Source organism: Sebastes umbrosus, chromosome 23 (assembly GCF_015220745.1).
Source record: "Sebastes umbrosus isolate fSebUmb1 chromosome 23, fSebUmb1.pri, whole genome shotgun sequence".
Taxonomy (NCBI): domain Eukaryota; kingdom Metazoa; phylum Chordata; class Actinopteri; order Perciformes; family Sebastidae; genus Sebastes; species Sebastes umbrosus.
This window is the reverse complement of record NC_051291.1, coordinates 14,969,690-14,991,211: the sequence shown is the minus strand read 5'-3', so window position 1 is coordinate 14,991,211 and position 21,522 is coordinate 14,969,690. Positions and strand designations below refer to the sequence as shown.

The following is a 21,522-nucleotide window of genomic DNA, read 5'->3' as shown; positions in this document are numbered from 1 at the left end:
TATTTCCAATCTTCTGCCATCTTATTTGCCGATAGGCCAATATCGGCCAATATCGATTTTCGGCCGATAAATCGGTGCATCTCTAGTAGTGATATGCTTCACTGTGCATCAGTACCAGTTGAACAAGTTGATGTTGCAAAAAGTCAAACATGGAAGCGGTGTGTTTTGTGCGATAACGAAGCTGCCACTTGAGAAAATCTGAAAATTAGTACATTAAAATGTGTCTGACTGCCTTTGATGTGTGATATTAAATAATGCAGATTGTAGAGTGAAATAAACCAGTTTTGTGTTTACTGCAGAACTCCAGCTAAGCTTTGTAGACTGATATGTGTTTAGAGGCAGGGATTTCCCTCTTTGATTTCCTGAATGGCTTCAGGACTGCTAGATTGGCTTCAAGAGGGAAGAAGCTTATGGGTTCAACTAATCTTTACCAGTGCTGGCGTTTACTAATTATTTTGGCAGCAGATGTTGCTTTCTCTGCATTATAATGACCAGGGTCGCATCATGTCAGGAAACACCTCTCATTAAACCAGAGAAGCTTTTGTAACCTGCCTCTTGACAATATAAACAAGATCCACGGATTTACCACACGGAGCTTATTTTACTGTAACCGAGATAAGAAGTTAAGCAGCATTTGCATCACTTGGAGTAGTAATAGGCTGAGTCAGAGCCAAACACAACGAGAGGTCCAGGCCCAGTAAGCCAGTGTTGCTCATTAATTACAGTAGAAAATGCATCAGCCAGTTTTTTACTACCAAATCCAACTTGGAAGATGGAATGGAGAAGTTGTCAAAGTTTGGAAGCTATATGTAATTTACATCTGTATGATGTACATTCAGCCCTGCTGAATCCTGTTTTGTTTCTTTAAGCTTTCCTCATTAAGAGCAGGAGAAGAGTTGGTTGCAACTTTTTAAACAACTAATGCTGAAAAAATAGTTCAGTATAATGTACAAGGAAGCCTGCTGAACACCTACTTGAGTAAACACCCGGCTCCATACGTCTACTGCTACTATCAGCTGGTTTTATTAGACTATTAGTCTTCAAGTGTTATTGATTGTAGCTGATTTGTGGACCCAGCTTTGTTCATTCTATTCCCACCTTGCAGGGATGTTTGTTTTTGTCCTTTAGGTAGGGAAGCTACTTTGTAAGCCAAAATCATCCACTATGATGACAATGGTTTTAACTGAATTGGATGTCATTGCTGTGGGCTAGGCTTCTGTCCATGCTCTTAGAAAGGTAGGCTAACAGTATGGCTGTTGAAAGGTAATTTACATATTGTTTAGAGATTTACTCCTTTGAGCTACTTCTATTCAGAATTGGACTATTCAGTGTGTGCACTTTGAGCATGACTTCTCCTGTGCAAAGATTTATTCCAAACTTTGGTTTCTTTATCTTCCCCAGTGGTAATGTTGAAGATCAGGACGCAGACTTTAAATTAATTTGATAAAACCATAATTTGATCAATTTGGATACAAAGTCTAAAATGATTTGTTCCATTATGCATTTTTCTCACCATCGGATTTTCTTTTCATGGGAGAGGTCTTGTCCTGTTATCATTTACAGTAGAGTATTTTGTCATTGTGTATCGTGACATGCATACTGTCAACAGCACAAAGAGTATAACAGCTGTTTGCTATGTATCTTTGTGCATCTGTTTGTTGCTTCTGCCTGGAACCAGACAGTGTGAGACCTGAGATGAACATACCTGAACACCCAATCTGGCTGTAGTAGCACCTGTTGCTCGAATGGAAAGGAAAAATAGATCCATTTGTCACCGGCTGTTGCTTCAAGTTTTATATAACGCTGCGTATAAATGGTGTGTAGGTAGCATAAGGCTTGGACTTTTGTTAGCCATACCATTAAAGCCCTTGTAATGCCTAGTACACCCAAACAGGTGTTTTCAGACTGTACCTGATCTTTGGATTGTGTCTCCAAGTCTCCCATGTTGGTTTTGTTGCACCTGTTGGGGCAGAACAATTTATTCACAGGATTTGTTTGGTGATTTCAGCAAACTATGACCTTTTTTAATGTGTGGTGTTTTAATGTATTACTATTTTTTGATGATATACTATACAATTACTTTTTATTACATATTTTATGGCATGCTACACTATCAATTTTTTTATGACATTTATAACATACTATAAAAGGATTTTTTTACATATTATACTATGACCTCCTCTTGAAATTTTTTTATGGCATAATATACTATGACTTTTTTAATATACTACAGTATTATATTGCTTTTCTGACTTTCTGATATACTATACTATGAGTACTTTTGACATACAATAGTGTCTTTTTGATGACATTTTTTTATATGCTATACTATGACTTTTAAAAAAGAATTCTACATACTTTACTATGACCTTTTTTTGACATACTATAATATGACTTTTTTATTTTTATTATAGTATGTCGGAAAAATTTTAAAAAGTCATAGTATAGTATGTCGAAGAAACATCATAGTATAGTATGTCGGTATAAATAAAAAACATCATAGTATGGTATGTCGAAAAAAACATAGTATAGTATGTCAGAATAAATAAAAAAGTCATAGTAGAGTATGTCGAATAATAAACACAAGTTATAGTATAGTATGTCGAAAAAACTTTATAGTATGTTGAAAAGTCATAAAAATGTGAGTTACAACGTTTTTATGACTTTTCATGGCATACCATTTACTTTGACCTTTTTTATGACATACTATACTATGACTTTTTTAATTACTTAATTACTGTAATGTATGACTGTTGGCATAGCTCCACCTACAGTCACCATGTTAAGAGGTTTTGGAGGTTGACTGGATCTTTAAATATTCATTAACAAGTATGCATCTCGCCAGAGGCCATGTTTTTTAATCCTCGTTAACCGATTATTAACAGTTAAATGATGAGATTAGTGCGTAAAGTTTAGCTGCAAGGTTGACAGCAGTGTGTTTGCCTGTCTACTCTGTCTGCTCGGCGTAACGATAGCGAGTGTCCCACAAACCGCGTGTGTATGTGCTGCGTTCGCAGCTGTAGCGTTGCTGGTGGCTTCATACCCGCCGTTGTCACACACATACGATCTGTCAGCCCGGCATAACGTTAGCAAGTGTTCCACAGACCGTGTGTGTAGCGGCGGTGAGTGTGGGGTCTGCAAATTGAAAAAGAGCACAACCCAATCATGAAATGCTTGGTTTCATAATAAAGTTTATTCTATATTACAAATAGTATTTTGTTCTTGACTGCAAAATAGGAATGCATTATATTTACATACACAGGTATACAATTAATTATAACAAAGTTAGAGAAGCTCGCCTTATATCCCAGGTTTCGTTTTTATCTCTCGATAAGATACTCTTTATCTTTCAAATATGGTCTAGTAAAAGTCTTTTTCTAGCATGTTTCTGTAACACCTGCTATAACACTGAGCTAGGAGGACATTTTAAGTTCCTACAAAACGTTTGAAGGTGGAAACTTTATCTGTGGTCTTGGCAACACAAGGTGGGCTACTAGCAGACGACCTTTGTTACAAGGGGAAGGGACAAAGGGCGGGGGGAAATGAAAGACAGGATGTTACACTGGGGGGTAGATTCACAACGACAGTCCAGGACTCTAACCTTGTGTTCGTTATTAACACACGGCAGTGAGGGGCAAACTTTGGCTATCTAGACAGATTACACATTGGCTACATGAATGAAAGGGGCTCTCAGTAGTATGTTTGTTACAATTATTACCAGCTTTGCATGAATTAATCAAGTCCCTAAATCATGTCATTTTCCAATTTCAGATATGAATAGGTTTGATGTGTTTACTACATAACATGTCCTGCAAACACCTTGTGAATGTACCCCTCCAAGTTGAAACAGACATTCATCGTACTGTATAGCTGCAGACAGTAATAAATGGACAATGACGTGGATATCTCACATACAATTTGACACGAGGGCTAAGAAAGAAACAGTCACTTGCCAAACTAAGTCAACATAAGTCTACTATCAAGCCGAATGTGCCTCCTCTGGTTAGAACATTGTGTTTATCTGTTATGATATAGCACATTGTGTCTTCTGGGTGTGTTTCTTTTTTTTTTTTTTTTTTAATTAACATTTTTATTTTGCGACACCATATGGTGGCAAACCGATGCAGTCTTTTGTTGCTTTTTATGAAATTAATCTTGGTCGAACCACATCTGTTTGCTTTCATAAGTGGCCGTCTTTAGTTATTTGAAAACAGTTTTCGTAACTGAAAATGTTTCTGTTCTGTTCTGGGGCTCAACTGAATGGAGAAAATGTAAGCAATTTTCATGATTAAATAATCAATGTAATGCAATAGACGACTATCAAAACAAGATGTAATAGCAGCAAAGACAGAGCAAGATTCGACTTGCATCTTCTGTGTACCAAAACTAAAAAAGACACCGCTGTCACAAAACACTGATGGCATGAAATGGAGGACATACGGGACAAGAAATTCAAAATAGGTTTGTCTTTACGTGAGATCTATGACCTTAAAATGAAAACAGTTGGCTTGTAAATGACCTTTAAAGTCCCAAGTAGTAGTAGAAGTATATAAATATCTTTGAGCAAGGCAGTTCCATTTCATACCATCCAAATAGGTCAACATGCAAGGGTATATAATATCTGTTTTAGTTAGCATCTAACACTTCACAAAAAACCATGGGCATGAGGTTCTGCAGTAGGGGGCTTGAACTGGATAAAGGTTCCACCTTAAACGAAAGTTATAGTTTCTATTACATGAACAATCCACTTTTTCCATCTCGATTCTTCCAAGCAAAAGAAAGATAAAAGAACACATCCACATCATCATTGCAAGGCTTAATTTTCTTATTTTTCACTTTTTTTTAAATAAGTTTCTTAAATTGTTTACGTTTTACATGCGCTTAAAAAGCCAATAAAGGACCCAAGGTGGACCTAGGGCGGTCTTCACACATTCACATCACCACATGGGGCACGTTGTCAAGGCAAAAGAAAGGGCAGAGGTCAAAAGGTACGGAGGGCGCCTCCATCATCTCTCTTTCAATCGCTCTCTCCAACAAGTTGTATCTACTTTTTAATGTCTATCATTTTCTGTTTTATCCTGCCGTGATGCTCGCTTCTTCTTCTTCTTATGTTCCTGCTCTGCTTTACCAGATTTTTTTTTTTTCTTTTTTTTCTTTTGAGGCTTGGAGAAGGCCGCCCCCTGCCGCCACTGAGGACAACTACACTAATACAGACAAGAGCGCCTCAACAGTTACACACTCAAGAGTTGGGGTTTTGCCGTATGCAACTAGCTACCATCTCCAACGCTTGTGCAAAACAGAAAAGAAGTCAGGAGCCGGACACGAGGGGTGAACGGTGTGCCGAGAGCCGGAGAGACCTGGGACGATGGAAAGAGGAAGGAGGATCGGATCACCTCGCCCACAGAGCCTCCCACGCCCGACACACTGAGGTCAGAAAAAATCACACAGGTTTCTTAAAGTTCCAGTCACAATAATTATTTTTTTTTTTGTCCTAGAAGTGGTTGTCTTTTACATAGTCCTTTTGTCAGTTCCTCAGTGGCACTTTACAAATACATTTTTGACCGTTTTGAAAATTTTCAAGCTCCTTTGGTTTTTGGCTGACCGACTAAGTCCATCTTGTTTTGATTTCTCCGCACAAAAGTCTTTTAAATAAGAACATCCTGGGAAAGAAGTGCTACTCTCACAACGGAGCCCCTTTTAGGGAGCAGTCAGCCCGTCTGTGGCTACGCTGTATTGACTCGTTCTTCTTTATTTTAAATGTTCCAAGCAGTTTCTTACCCAGTCCACTTCAGTCAGCTTTTCCCTTTACCTCCTCCAGGGTTGGCGTAGATATCTGGGCAGTCAGGATCTTGTGCAGCTGCTGATTGTGTGTGTGTCTGTGCGTGTGTGTGTGTGTGCTTTGATAGACCGTCGCGGGTGGCGACACAAGATTGGAAGTGGCAAGAGCCAGACAAAGACTGCTCCTGGTTGTTTGGGTTTAGCAGCCAAAACACTGTCGTCCAGAGTTGGTTGTGTGCTTCTTACGGAGGATCCAACTTGGGTCGGGGCCTCCAGGGTTTTTGTCTAATAGGTTAAATTTGCAGTAGCCACGTAAGCCAGATGGAAGCAGAAATCATGAGCGTTTTCTTTGAAGTATGCTGGGCAGGGGAGAAATGTGCGAATGTTGCAAAGGGAGGGGTATAGATTGGGGATGCTCTGGTTTGTAAAGTTTTAGTGTCAGTCACGTTTCGATAAAGGAAAAGTTCAGAGAAGCACTAATCCTTCCCTTAACCCCCATCAGTCTTTTTCTTAAATACAACTCCAGCTACATTGAAAGAACATTCTAGGTTTGCCTGGACTCGCCCCAAATTTTCGCAGATATGTATGCTTCGTTGTCGGAACAGTGTAAACTTGGCAAACCATCCTTGCATTAATTTTTCTTCAGAGGTGTTCATTTGGCTTGCAGTCATTGTTGATGTTTCCTCTTGATTCCGTACATTGAATATAGAACTACAATAAACTGGACTCTAGAGATGGTTTTTATTTTTAACTATCCTATTTTTGAAAAAAGTTCTCAACAAAATGGACACCCAACATTGTGGTTTTTAAAGAATTACCTATCAGTGTAAATTCTTGAAGGCAACATAAAAATGTTTTTCCCCTCTTGTCTTCCAGCAGGGGGACTGAAGTATGCCAATATGGCCAGCTTTCAAGCAATCGCCCCTTGAAGCTCTCCCTGTGGCGAAGCTGAGGGATCCCCCGCATTGCACTGTGGGAAACGCCGACCTCAGCCTCGAACCACCCTTCCCGATATCTTCAGGTAAACTAGTCTATGCAGCAGAGTGGATGAGGAAAAAACAAAAATATTTCTCGAGGGGTGGGGGGAGAAGAGGAAGCAGAAAAAAGGTTCAAGGAAGAAGTCTTCATCTTTGAAAGGCGGAGGGAGGAAGTCACATGATGAAAAAGATGGGGACAGGTCTTCGCTCAGGCACGGCTCGGTTTCTGATGGGGTCTTTTCCCAGTGCGCCCTGGGAAGTGCGGTCCTCAGCTCTCCAGACTCATGAAGGCCACCACCTGCTCCAGCTTGAAGGCCAGCCTCTGTTTCCGGGCTGCGTCGTCCTGCTCCAGTGAACACACAATCTGCCAGCAGGACAGCGAGGTAAACACAGACACACACACAGACATTATTAAAAGTACTCAACGTGACAAAACTGCAAATCAGTACTCTCAAATCTGGAATATTATTAGAACTAATCCAAGGCGAAAACAAGATGTGTTTTCTTATTTAAATATTAGTAAAAAAAATATTTAGTGTAGTAAATGCAATATCCTGATAGACAGTGTGTAAAACCAGTTAAAGGAATCCTCCACTGAAAAGCTTCATCTTTTCAACATCAAATACTCACTCCATGTAAGCTTGAAAGGTGGCTATGGTAAGATTAAAGCAAGTTGATTTTTTTCCTGTGGTTAATTAATTATGGTAACAGATCGATGCATCGACTGGCGTACTCGCCGATACCCAATTTTGGGCAGTATCGGACACATTTATGTTAAAGTAACCTTCACTAATAAGCTTAACCGGCAGCAGCTAGAGCTTGATTTAGTTTTTTCCTCTCAGACTGCATACAGACTAACCGTCTGATTGGTAGAGCATGTCGGGCCGGTACACAGCCTGAGAGGACCATTTGAGACACTACTCTTGACAGAAAAACAACATCAACCCCCTCTGCATGTTTCTCAGAAAAACAAATGTGATTTGAAGTAGAGTCATTACTAATAAAGCAACTTGCGGATTTTTTTTTATTATACCATTATTATGTAAAGCACAATAAACCAAATTCATTAGTATGTGTTAGATTGATATAAATGTAGATTATATAAGGCCAGTTTCCAGTGGAATATTCCTTTAACTCTTCTTACCAAAATCAAAAACATCAGTGTCTCTAAATTGAACTAAATCTTTGATAATGATGACACAGAAGTGTTGTCTAGAAGTGCAGTTAAATATTACATACCTCCTCAGTGTATTTGCCCACGTAGGAGTAAATCTCACTGAGAGAGCTCATGGAGTTGAACTCGTTCATGTGCATCCGTGACTGTTCTGCCAAGTAGGCATTCATGTCCTGGTCGCTGATCGCTTGCATCTTACTAATGTCTGAGTAGTACCTATTAAAAGAGACAGGGAGGAAATAACACAAACACTTTGTTAGCACTGTGTTTTTGCCTCTGAGAACATTGTTAGACAAACTGTTGAATGATTTGGGAACCAGAATACACACAGTGATGTGTTTTAATGTAGATAGTTGGAGCTCATCACTCCTTGTTTACTGCAGTTCTTTGAAGATATGTGACTAATGTAGCACAGAGGCAACAAGTGCATAGTGACATGACTGAGATGGAGTTATAGTTGACACTGACAGGCCTTAGATTTCAACCTTGAATACATCCAAACACACACACACTGCATTGAGGTAAGGGTAATCAGTCACTGTCAGCAGCAGCTGTGTTGCCCCTATCAACTATGTTAATTAACGCTGGTTATTTACATATTAAATTCCTGTAGCTGCAGCCGCTCGAGGACAGGCTCGGTGTTTGGCTGGATAATTCTGGGCATGTGTGAGGGAGAGATGGATCTGCCAGGAAGCAAGTCTTCAGAGCAAACCGAGCAAAGGAAAAGGCAGGTGAGTGCTGCTCATAGCCTTTAGCACAGAGGTCACACACACACACACACACACACACATCAACACCTGTTCAGTGCTGGAGGGCAGTAGTAGAGAGCTCCTAGCAGGGGATTGTTAGTGTAGAGACCAGGTGGGCTTGTTTTAGGAAAAAGGGTTTTATGAGCAACACTAAAATCTACTAATGCATCAAATCAAAATCAAATATACTTTGAGTGTGTTGTGTTGTGAGCTTATTTCCAACACCATTCCAATATTAGCCCAAGACTTGTTGAACTGTTGTTTATAGAGTAAAGATAATGAACTTTTTTTAATCTCCTTTTCGACATACTATACTATGACTTAATTTATGACTTTTTATAACTATTTAGACATACTATTCTATGACTTTTTTTGACATGCTATATTACGGATTTTGTATGACCTTTAATATACTATACCATGACTTAATTTGACTTTTTTTCAACATACTATCTTATGGCTTTTTATAACTTATTCAACGTACTGTACTGACTTTTTTTCGACATACTATACTATGACTTAATTTATGACACTTTTTCAACATGCTACACGTACTATATACTTTTTTATGACTTTAAACATACTACTATGACTTAATTTATGACTCTTATTGACATACTACCATGACTTTTTATGACATACTATACTATGTTTTGTTTTTTACATTTTTCGACATACTATACTATGACTGTCTTTTTTTTTTTATGAGTTGATGATACTGTACTATGATTTTTTTGTCGAAATACTATACCAAGACTTTTTTGACATGCTATATTATGGATTTTGTTATGGTCTTTGATATTCTATACTATGACTTAATTTATGACTTTTATCGACATACTATGGCTTTTTTAGGGCTATTTAGACATATTATACTGTGTTTTGATTTTTCAACATACTATCCTATGACTGTGTACTACTGTCTTTTTTTGACATACTATACATTTTTTTTTAATGAGATTTTTGGACATTCAATGCTATTACTTTTTTTCCCCACATACTACACTATGACTTTTTATGACTTAATCGACTTGCTATACTATGGATTTTTTATGACCTTCGATATACTATACCACAACTTAACTTATGACTTTTTTCAACACAATATACTATGACTTAATTAGACATGCTATATTATGGATTTTTTTTAACGACCTTCAGTATACTATACCGTGACTTAATTTGACTTTTTTCTATATATAATAGTATTGCTTTTTTATGACTATTTAGACATAATATACTATGTTGTTTTTTTTTTTTACATTTTCTGACATACTATACAATGGCTTTTAAAACATTTTCGATATACTATATTATGGCTTTTTTATGACTTTAAACATACTATACTATGACTTTATGCCATTGTTAGGATATACTACGTTATCATTTTAAGGCACACTATTTCTTTTTTCATGGTATTCTATACCATGACATTTTTCATGACACTATATTAGGCCTTTTGACATTTTTATGGCATACTATACACAGCCCCATGCTAATAACATCAACATACTGTAGTAAAAAAGCTTCTAACGTGACTGCCCAATTGCACTTCCTCCAAACCCCAAATATCTACAAAAAAAACTAAAACTACTGAATATGCATACTATATGATACCATTACATTTATCAGCATTTCAAGTCTTTTTCTTTATAGATTGACAGTAGTATAGTAAAAACTCAATGTCAACATGTGTTCTGTTTCTACAGAGAAGCACTGACAAAGCAGCAGAGATTTCCTTCCTGAGACACAGGTGTCCATTAGCCTGCTCTCCAGGTAAGGACGTCCTATCTTTGAAACTAAGCTGTATCATAAAGGGGAGAGAGAGAAGGAGGACATCTCTTCTGTACCTCTACAGTACTCACTTCCTTTTTGCAGTCCTCTTTCACAGCTGCAGCATTCTGCTTGTTAAATCCTCTCCCTGGCATGACCCTTACTTTGGCACGGTTGGACAGCAGAGTGAAGCAGCACTAGATCCACCCTTACTCAGTCACTACTATATTACTGAGGCTTTTCCAACTGAATAACGCAGTTCCACTGCGGGGTGTTAGCTGACGACAGTATTGCTCCACCAAACTCGCAATAAAAGGCATGATTAATATACACGAGAGCACAGTGGGATGTGTCAGTCTTTACACAGTGTGTACACACAAATCTCTGATTGAACATGCTTTAAAAAGATAACTGATTACAGGCTAAAATATCTGCTTGTGTTGCCCCCCACAGTAGCAGCTGCTGCACTCTCTGTCCACTCCGATCATTTTTCAGCTTACAGTATTCAAACACATCCATGTATGATTCAGCAGAAGACCCTCACAATTTCCTCACACTTCTTTGTGTCTATGGGAGACCACGGACACAAACACACACTGCAGACACACACGGGACTAATGAGTACGGTCCTGAGCCTGAAGTGCCCCATTTGGTTCCAGCCATTCAAGCAGCCCACATATATTCTGGTCCTGGGGCTCGCCTTGCGACGAAGCCACCGACACATAAATACTAGTCTGAACCGCTTCACACTACCCCCATCTTTTATTCAGGACCTCTTCGCCTCCCCTGCTGACAAATAAATTTAATAAAACTCTCATTTTAACAAATTACCAGCTTCTACTGCCTGCTATTCTCAAAAAAATGTTTCTCTCTCTTTCCACACACACCCTCCCAACACACTGACTGCTCTGTACTGTAGATCTCATGCCCTGGGCGTTCCCATCCATTCTCACTGTGTTGTAATTTGGATTGTGTTTCATGGCCCATAGATCACAGAGCTACAGTCGCATTATGTGTGTGTGTTGGAATGAAACATGGCTAATGCAGGTTTTCTGATGTTTTCACTTGCATAATAGCCCCACCACCACACACGCACGCGCGCGCACACACACACACACACACACACACACACACACACACACACACACACACACACACACACACACACACACACACACACACACACACACACACACACACACACACACACACACACACACACACACACACACACACACACACACACACACACACACACACACACACACACACTACCTCTCTTCATCAATCCAGTGTTTGGTGTGTGCATTTATCAACGGCTCACCTCTCCACCCAGCTCTTGTAGCTGGGAATGTCCTTGGCATAAAGCAGCTTGTTGGAGGGTGAGTCCTTCCCAAGGCGGTGTTCTGAGGTGGAGCAGGAGTCCATGAAGGTCTGGGCCACCACAGACAGACAGGCATCCGTGATGCTGCTCTTATGTATGTCAAACACAAACTGGGGGTTCTTGATCACATTCACCCAGAAACGCAGAGGTAGGCTGTGGAAAAAAAGAGAACAAAGTGGTTTAGTGGCACAATAGTTGTGATGATACAAGTTAGTTTAAAGTATACAATAAGAAATGTTGTGGGGTGTTCGCACTGAATGTGTAACATAACGTCATCTGTTAAAAAAATCAAAGAGCTAAAGGGAGAAAATTACTTTTTATGCATGTTGTCAAATACTTTTACATTGATTGTTCAGTTACATCTCAGTGACTGAACGCTCAAATAGCTATGCAAACAGAGGAACAAAGAGTGTAAAGTAAAACAACAGTCCGTGTCCGGTTCAACTGCTCTGAGATTAAGTCCCTAAATGCCATTTTTATATTTGCTACAGCCAGTCAGGCAATAGACATGAACATATTATGCGCCAGAAGGGGGACGAGGATTCATTCACTTTGCAAAGCTAGTACACAGGCCCTGCTGTTGCCGATGTGCTCTATTTGATGTGTGTGCTCAATTCAATAAAGCCTTTATCTTTAAAACCAGGTGGTGGCTGGCTCTCTGGTTTTTTTTTCCGGCAGTGTCCAGGGGTCCTCGCTGGGGGCCGCACAGTGACACAGTTCATATTGCCTTGTTTGTGCAAGTGGGTCCTATTTTGTGCCTGTCCAGAATAATAAAAATATACAAGTCTGTTTATTCGCTGGGCTTGTTTCTGCCAAAATGAATAGATATAGGGCCCGGCTTTATCTGTGCGCTGCAGCGAAAGGGCTCAGGTGGTATTAAGAAAGAGCTGAGTGTTACTTGGATCTCTGTATCTTTACTATTCTCTGGGCTGTGTGCTTTTAGCTGATGTGGCAAAAATCAAACAGGAAGGACACTGCAGTCTAACCTGCATAGGAGTTCCTCTGTGTGGCACAATATCAAAGGATGAGGGGGGGAAAAAAAAAAAAAAACTGAAATGCAATCATTTAAATACAACCGGTGCTCCCCTACCATCCCACTAAGCATTTATCCCGGTGGCACAACCACCCACAAAGCCATTCAGATGTACAATCTAACAAAAGAGGATTTGGACTCGGAGGAAGGAAAAACTGCATTATGACTTCAAAATTAATCTAAGCAAAGTATCTAGTGGGATTAGGTGCGGGGATCAAAGGGATATTAACACCGCTGCTGTGCCGCCTTGATTGTTGTCAATCTGCCCCAGCTGCCCTGTGCTTTGAGGTATGTGCTGCTTCAATAGCGCAGTGGACACCAACATGATGAGGTTCCCCACATGACTTTGTCCGTAATAACATCTCCATATTATCTATTGTGTTGAAAATAGGGCAAAGCACATAATATTTCAGCAGTTAATTCACGCTGAGTAGTTTAAAGAATCTCAAGGATGGCCATGATGGGTCCTTTTGGTCAGAGATTAGGTTAAATATCAGCTGCCAACATCAAGGGCATCTATTATCCTAGAGGAATTACGCCGGCGGAGTCCGAAGAAGCCCTTTTATTTAAAGACTATTTCCCTGCTCAGATTACAAAATGCTGTAAATTCAAACTGATTTAAGAAAAGTATTTACCTGCTACTCGAATAGGAAGCGTTTGATAATAAGCAACAGATCGTACGGTAGCTTTATTTACTATATAGTGTTTGGTATAGGCAAATCTCTTTAATGGATCAGAGTACATTGTCCAGTTCAAAGAAGTAGTACTAATGCGGTATTTGGCCCATTTAAAATCAACTCTGCTAATATTCATCTCCTCTAACTGTCAAGAAGTAAAAACAACCACACTACTCTACGCTCTATTTACCAGGCCTACTTCTAAATACTTTGACAGGCACTATACTGCAAATGACAACAACAAAAGGAACACACAAGTACATCCACACCAACAGAGTCTCCCTGCAGTCCTTCAGTAGCACGTCTAACTGTCTCTTACAGTTTGCACTGACTGACACTTCTGGCACACAGAGCCAGCGAGCCTCTGAACCTACAGTTGTGGGATTTGTTGTCCCGTTCCTGCAGTCAGGCCTAATGAAGTTGCTCGGGTCACAGATGTTGTGATCCGGGGCATCCCAATCGAGGCATTGCAGCACAGGCAGGGAACTGACCGAGCCTGACCTTTACCATGCAGCGATCTAAGGTTTGAATTAACAGCTTTATAAAGGTGACCTGACCGGGCATTGTTCCAACAGGCAAAAAAGGCACAACCTTTCATCCTTTACTGAGCAAGCTGTATCTCCAGACAAAGGGCTTAAAAAGTGATTGAAAACTTTCTGTAAATTACCCACCACCGCACAACTTGACAGATTCCACATAATTAGCTCGACCCTCAAAGTCCCAGTGATGCCATTAGCAATCTGAGTGGGCTGGGATTGAGGTATGACAGCAGATAGGTGGTTATCTGCGTGCAGAAAAAGGATGAGCCAGCTTTGCACAATAATTAAAATTCTGTCTGTTGCATCGCGACATGACAAACACGCGGCGCAGACAGAGACTCGCACAGACACCAAATACAGAAGAGTGAGGATGAGAGGAGACGCTGACACACTGCCACTAATCCAAAAGATACCATCTGGAGATGCTCTTGGAGCCAGTGACTCATGCGTGCACCACACTTACTGTACACACAAACCAATACACATTACAGCTCTGTAACACAATGCAGAAACAACTAACTGAATTTCAACTTGCACAATTCACAGACACACAACAACAACATCAAACAACCTTAATATACACAAGATAGCTTGAATGAAATTCAAAAGGCATAGGCAGGTGTAGTGTTAGTGCTATCGTTATCACTACACTGTGTGGGATGACCTTGGACTGTAAGGGGTCACAGATAATTTCCTGGGCTAGAATAAATCCTGCAGACCATCTTTTAGGTCTCTTTCAGGTCTTAAGAGTGTGTGGGTGTTGTACAGAATCAATGGAAATAGCCAGCTCTGAAAGCAAGCAGGAATGATGCCAATACAACTATTTTCTATCAGCTATTGTAGAAATGTAATACATTTCCACATCGTTATCAGATATTACACATATTAAACATCTGTCCCGAGTCTAATTCCTGTATGGGTTATGCAAATCAAATCTGTCCTTCATAAAGCTTCTAATAATATTTAAAAGATAATTTACAGATATCATAATATGATATATGACAATGACACAAGAAGCAAACTTGTAACAATATGTGAAGCGCTACAGGCTGAGAGATAATCTATCATACGAGCTACATCAGAGGATGTACAGTGGAGCTCTGATGGCAGGGAAACCCTGAAGGGGAGGTGGGGGTAGTAGTGGGGGTGTAGGGGCTCTGGCTGCTCTGATGGGTTGAAGTTAATGGCGTGTATGATGACGACGGGCCTGGTAGGTTTAATGGGACAGGTGCCCGACATGGGACTGGCATTATTATTCTCTACCATCAGACAAAAAAAAGGCTTTTGTTGCAGCCAACATTGCACTCTCCTTTGAGACGATTAAAGGTTACTGGTAAGCACACACTCGGTGAGAAGTGAGAGGAGGCATATGCACATCCCACACAGAGAAGATATCTATGGTGGCATCGGCACAAACTGTTGTGTGCAATCTAAGTGGCTTTTTGTGATGGTGTGTTATGATAAATTGCTATTCATTCACAGCCCCTCTAGTGAGAGCCCATTCCATTAAAAGTCTAATGTAAAAAGCGACCCGTTGCGCTCTCAGAAAACACTTAACACACTCTGCAAATGGCACCAATAACGCAGATGCAGGAAAAAGGTCCAAAATTAGGACCATAGTGTAAAGTAAATAATAGTTCTCCCCTTTCTTTAGCCTCTCCCTGTCCATTCTTCCCTCCACCTCTCTAGTTGTCCCTTGATGCACATCAATTTTATCCTCCCATCTCCATGGTTCCCCTGAGCCCACGGCTGAGTGATGCATGCTGGGATCTTGGCAGAGGCCAGGAGGCTAATGAGATATTAGTGTGCGTTTAACTCCCACTGAGTTCACTTCCCTTTCTTCACCTTTTTCTCTCCTCACTGCATTCTGGTGCACTGTTGGTTATTTAACCCCTACCGACCCTCTTAAGGTGGGCTCACAGAGGTCACTGTGGTCTAAATTAATCAGCAGATATTAATTTAGAGGTGTACTTCCTTCACCTGGGAGCGAACATTTGTCACTAAGGAGATTTCCACAGTGACAGCCGTTTTTTGGCCCAGTTATCCGTGATAATAGATGGAGAGTCTTGGCAGCCAATTGGATTAGCCCCTTGTGGTTGGCTTTAATGAAGATTACATGCCCCTGTGGTTAATGGATATTAGGAAGGGAAGAGGCGTGTGGTGAAGCTTGGCACTGACACGGGGCAATACCGGGGCAATGCCATGTGAAATGTGCCAAAATGTACTGATTGTGTCTGCAGTGCAGAGAGAAAGGGCCATGAATGGAGCCAAAGGCGCCACACTGATGTACAAATAATCAAACTAATTTTGTGTCCGTCAAAGATCCAAGGAACTGCCTCACCAGTTTCTGAAACGTTCCCGACCCGAGCCCACTATGTCTGTGTGCAGATTCAGATGCTAAAAGTGCTCAACTCACCAGTTGCTCTTCCATGTGTGTCGGACATGCGGGTCGTGGATGTTGTGTTTGTCGGCCTGCTCGTCCAGGAAGTCAAACATGTACTTGATGGCCAGCGGCAGGGCGCTGCCTCGATGGGCCGTGCTGAAGATGGTCTCAAACAGGTCATCCACAAACTTCTGTAACGTACCCTGCAGAGGAGAGAAAGGAGAGATGGAAAACATATTAAATTTAGGGCTGTCAATCGATTAAAATACTTAATTGCGATTAACCGCAATCTCTTAAAGGGAGATTTGTCAAGTATTAAATACTCTTATCAACGTGGGAGTGGGAAAAAAATGCTGCTTTATGTATTTATTTATTATTAGAAATCAATTAACAACACAAAACACTGACAAATATTGTCCAAAAACCCTCACAGGTACTGTATTTAGCATAAAAAATATGCTCAAATCATAACATGGCAAACTCAAGTCCAACAGGCAACAACAGCTGTCAGTGTGTTGTCTTGACTATGACTTGCCCCAAACTGCATGTGATTAGCATAAAGTGGGCATGTCTGTAAAGAGGAGACTCGTGGGTACCCATAGAACCCATTTTCATTCACATATCTTGAGGTCAGAGGTCAAGGGACCCCTTTGAAAATAGCCATGACAGTGTTTCCTCACCAAGATCTAGTGCAAGTTTGGAGCGTTATTTAGCCTACTTCGCAACATGGTACAATGGATTCCTTAAGTTTTCTAGTTTCATATGATATCAGCATCTTCCCTCTAGCCGTAAAGCTGAGCCCGCTACAACTTCCGAAAGATTGACTACTTTGAAGCGTTAAAGAAATTAGTGGTGTTAAAACAATTTTGCGTTAACACATTATTATCGCGTTAACTTTGACAGCCCTAATTAAATGATATTACAGGTGATAATCACTAGTTGAGAGCCCATTTTCAAATGTGTTGCTCTAGAAAGGCATTCCTCTTTCTATTTTAGTTTCCTCTGTTGTACAGGAAGTAACAAGAGATGCAATAACAAAACCAATAACAGTGACTTATATGGAATATGAAAACGTATGTTATTGTTATCCATGTTAAGCCAGTATCTATATTGAATGGGACACAAAGAACCAGTGAATTAGATCGTCACTGACTATTACATTTTGCAACATACCGATACCTAAAGTTGACAGACAGATTGGTTTAAACTTGTGTGTATTTGTTCACGTGTGAGTTTATGAGTTGTGCAGTGCGAGCTCCGATGTTTATGTGTCTGACTCCTATCTCACAGACCTGGCCCCTAAATCTGCTTGCAGCTTTGATGGGGGAAATTGTTATTTCACAGCTGACTTTTAATAATATCTGGGAACAGGAGGCGCATCTCCTAAGCCTCTTTGTGCTGCCGGATTAGCTCCCACACTGCACCATTGACCCTAATTTGATTTAATGTTGGCGACTTTAAGGAGGAGGAGGAGAAGAGAGAGCAGAGACACAGAGTGAGAGAATCTAATCCTCTTGTAAAGAATGAGCTGATGGGATGCACGGGGAAAGGCGAGAGCGAGGGATGGAAATGAAACGACAGAGGTTTCCTATCAGGAAAAGGAGGCCATTGAGTGTGGCAGATGAGGTGTGTACAGGCACTGGCAAATAAAAATCCAATTTGGGTTGGAGCGGGTGACCGAATCACGGAGTCAAGAGAGGTAGAAGAAGAGTGGGAAGAGAGAATCCTGTTAGTCCCGACAATCACGGCTATAATTCTAATGTGGCCCACATTCCCGACAGCTTATCGTTTTTCTATGAAGACGGAATTACATATCTCTATATCAAACCCACGTGCCTTCCAAGTGACAGTCTGCATTAGCTGGCGAGGGAAGACCGAACATTGTTGTGTGTGCATGCCTACAAGTGCTGAGACTGTGACATTTTACGTCATCCTCAATCTCAAGGGGGGACCTTTGCATCAACACTGTCATCATCACGGGGTTCTCTTGTTCCCTGGTGGAGATGAAACTGCCAACACACACCCCCCTCCACGACCATCTACCCTGTCATTAGACGGCACTCTAAACACAATGTGTCATCTGGATGTTTTGATGCCATCTGCCTCCACATTGAAATGAGAGGAAAGCAAACAATCAGACCGTTGGGGACGGCGCCGAAACAGAAATAGAGCGATGAAGAAGGAGGATGCATGACGGAGAGACGGACACACACACTCTCTTGAGTGTACGAGTGAGGAGGGAAAATGCAATCCTTCCCAGTGCCCCTCCACACACATGAACACGCCCTGTACCCGCACTCCGTCAGAGTGACACTGATGGAGCTAATATGAGAGACGTCAGCGGCGTTGCCAGGGAGAGGTATTTATTGGCAAGGTGAAAGCCAAACGCAGTCAATTACGCTGCCTGTCTGCCCAATCATTTCTCACCAAGAGAGATGGCCGGCCAAGATAAACTGGTTATTCCACAAAAACAATCCATCTGGAAAGATGATGTGCTGTCTGCAGTCAGAAACCACCTTCCTGTACTCTGGAATGGGATAATGGCGGGGAAATAGAGCGGCTCACGGACGCCGAGAGCCGAGAGGTGACGTGCGCATGTGTGCGGAGGACTATACAGTATAGTACGTGTCGCGGTGACAGCTGCTCCTACCTGCTCCTACCTGCTATTCGGCAGTTTGTTTGTTTATTAGTTTCCTTCATGTGTTGCTCATCACTTCCTGCTTCACAAACACTGTCGTACCTCTCCTGCCCTCATGTTGTCACTGTCTCAGTCATCTGCTTTAATTGATCACCTGATTGTGCTCATCTGCCCGAACATCTGCACAGTCATTAGTTCTCCAAAGCAGAAACAGAGGGAAGTATTTAGTTGTTGTCACATTGTCTGATTTGCCTGTGATGTCTGTGTTTCACTACATTCCCTCCCATGTTCAGTAACGTTTAACTGCATCCGTGTGGTCGATCTACAAATGTAAAAGTCTGTCACTGAGTGACTGACAGTGATGAAGTTACACGATTGGTCGGCCGAGTGATGGAGTTTCCCCATTGGCTGTTGCTCTTTCAAAATGAAAAGGCAGGGAACAGTCCTTTATACAAATAAGCCCGTTCAGCACGATGCGTCCGGCTCACAAAACATGGCCCAAGCTGTGAAACTAGGCGATCTAGTTCTAAAATTAAACGAGATTCAGCAGTAACATAGCTTACTTCTTGCTTAAAATATTTTCAGAAGTAGATTTTGGTGGATTGTTTAGACGGAATAACAGAAAGTTTACGAGCAGGCTGCCATGTTGTTTCCTGTTTGAAACGGCGAGAAGGAAACCAGGGACCCTAGTGTCCTCGCCAGACCTGGTGGACATGTACCGCTGGATTTAACATTCTAGACATGATCACTGACTATTTGTTTAACAATTTAGCCACAAATTTGCAGACTGACGGTCCAGTCATACACTCAGCATTGACCGAGTCTTGTTCTTGAATAATAATGCAAGACATTCATGAATTTCTATTTACCTGCTTCTTCTTTCTCTGCCTGTTAACTGTGTTCACTGTGTGTGTGTGAGGCACTCCGCTTCAGACTCCTGCCACTGTGCATTTACATTACATACACAGAACTGAGTTGATGTTTTCTATGTGAACTGCTAAACAAAAGCAGGCAGGGGATCAAAAACAAACTGAAATGTTCCTGAATCAAAAAATTACAGTCTGAACATTTTCAGATCGCAGCCTCTCTTTATGTTTTACTTTCTCTGTGTGCCTCCGTCTGTGTCTGATAGAGCGGGAGAGAAGGTGATTTGGGAGTGGATTGGAAATTTGCATTCAGCTGTTGGATCAAAGTCACATTTCCCTCCAAACCAAATTAACTGCTTTTTTTTCTGGAGGGCATCGTCAGAAGGCACATTCAAAGAGACTCATTTTATAGTCATTTCTATTTTTGCCCGATAATTTTTTTTTTATTACAGAAACTCTTTCGCTGGCTTCATGGATCTTTTCTTCTTTTACCCTTTTTGATATGCTGCCGCGTCGACGCAACAGCAACGAAATGAGAAAACAAACAGAAATATCTATTTTCTCTTTCTCACCTGAGGGGATAGAGGAATACATTTGAATAATATTTCCCACTGAGATGACTCATCCAAAGTAAGTATGAATATTTAAATAAAGTGAGGGTTTTCTGAGTCATGGTAACGCAGGGTGAAGGTTATAGTGACCTTTTAGCCTTTCACCTGCTGAACTGCTTCAAGAAAAATGATAATTTTCACATACAGTAGTTAAAAATTCAACTGTTGGGAGAGTGGCTTTTAAATCAGATGCCCTGAAGAATGTAACAGATCCAAATAAAGAGCGAGTGTAGCATGAGAAATAAATGACAACATGATGGCTCACCTTGGTAGCCAGAAGTCGTGTCAGGTAGATCTCAGAGACCATCTTGCTGCCGCGGTCGCCCTCCTTCTGGTCTCCGTGCTCGTGGTTCTTCACCAGGTGCCAGACTTTGACCCCGCTCTCCAGGTCGGGAGTGATCATAGGAGTACGGGAGCGCAGGCTGTCGGGGCTTCCAGTGTATTTGATCATGTTCTCTGTGAAGAAAAGCGTACATTAGTTCATGTAGTACTGAAAAACACAATGACTATGCACACTATTATTCCACCATTATTCTGAATTGGATACAGGTCATGTAAACAGCATATTGTGTTTGGATGTTCTGAATTAGGCCTTATTCCGAATGGAGCATTTTCCGATTAAAACATGTAGGATACGTAGTCAATGGGCATTTCTTCTAGCATCAGCTAAGCTTCCATTTGTTTGTAACTTCTTACTATGATATATATTGTGAATTTACCTCATTAGCATTTATGTACACCTATAAAGATCTGTAAACTGTATGTTGAAAATAAAAAGCTGGATTTTGTTGGGTTTTCCCTGCCAGCATCAGAGATGAAAGACACATTTAAACCTTAATCAGGGCAGAGAGTGTTAAGTAAACAAGAAGAAAAGAAATCTAACAAAAAACAACAATCAGACTTAGGCAGCACAAACACAAGACAAGAAATACTACAAAAA

The 21,522-nt window shown here is 40.9% G+C and overlaps 1 protein-coding gene and 2 long non-coding RNA genes across 4 annotated transcripts in view; 2 read left to right on the top strand and 1 right to left on the bottom strand.

The window, feature by feature from the left end:
• The window catches only part of LOC119482403, a 92,757-nt gene extending 85,828 nt beyond the window's left edge, over positions 1 to 6,929 (top strand). Inside the window, exons 6-7 of the long non-coding RNA XR_005205420.1 lie at positions 5,162 to 5,429; positions 6,655 to 6,929. This is a non-coding gene — a long non-coding RNA (uncharacterized LOC119482403). The remainder of the gene's footprint in view (positions 1 to 5,161; positions 5,430 to 6,654) is intronic.
• plxna4 (plexin A4) overlaps positions 3,175 to 21,522 on the bottom strand; it is a 288,054-nt gene continuing 269,706 nt past the window's right edge. For both annotated transcript variants that reach the window (XM_037759850.1, XM_037759849.1), the window contains exons 28-32: positions 20,848 to 21,038; positions 16,501 to 16,670; positions 11,776 to 11,988; positions 7,995 to 8,145; positions 3,175 to 7,119 (exon numbers count right to left, since the gene is read on the bottom strand). In XM_037759850.1, coding sequence (XP_037615778.1) covers positions 7,024 to 7,119; positions 7,995 to 8,145; positions 11,776 to 11,988; positions 16,501 to 16,670; positions 20,848 to 21,038 — 821 coding nt within the window. In that variant the 3' untranslated portion in view covers positions 3,175 to 7,023. The remainder of the gene's footprint in view (positions 7,120 to 7,994; positions 8,146 to 11,775; positions 11,989 to 16,500; positions 16,671 to 20,847; positions 21,039 to 21,522) is intronic.
• Positions 7,002 to 11,537, top strand: LOC119482404. The gene is made up of 4 exons (XR_005205421.1): positions 7,002 to 7,138; positions 8,543 to 8,660; positions 10,388 to 10,454; positions 10,570 to 11,537. It is a non-coding gene; the product is annotated as an uncharacterized LOC119482404 (long non-coding RNA).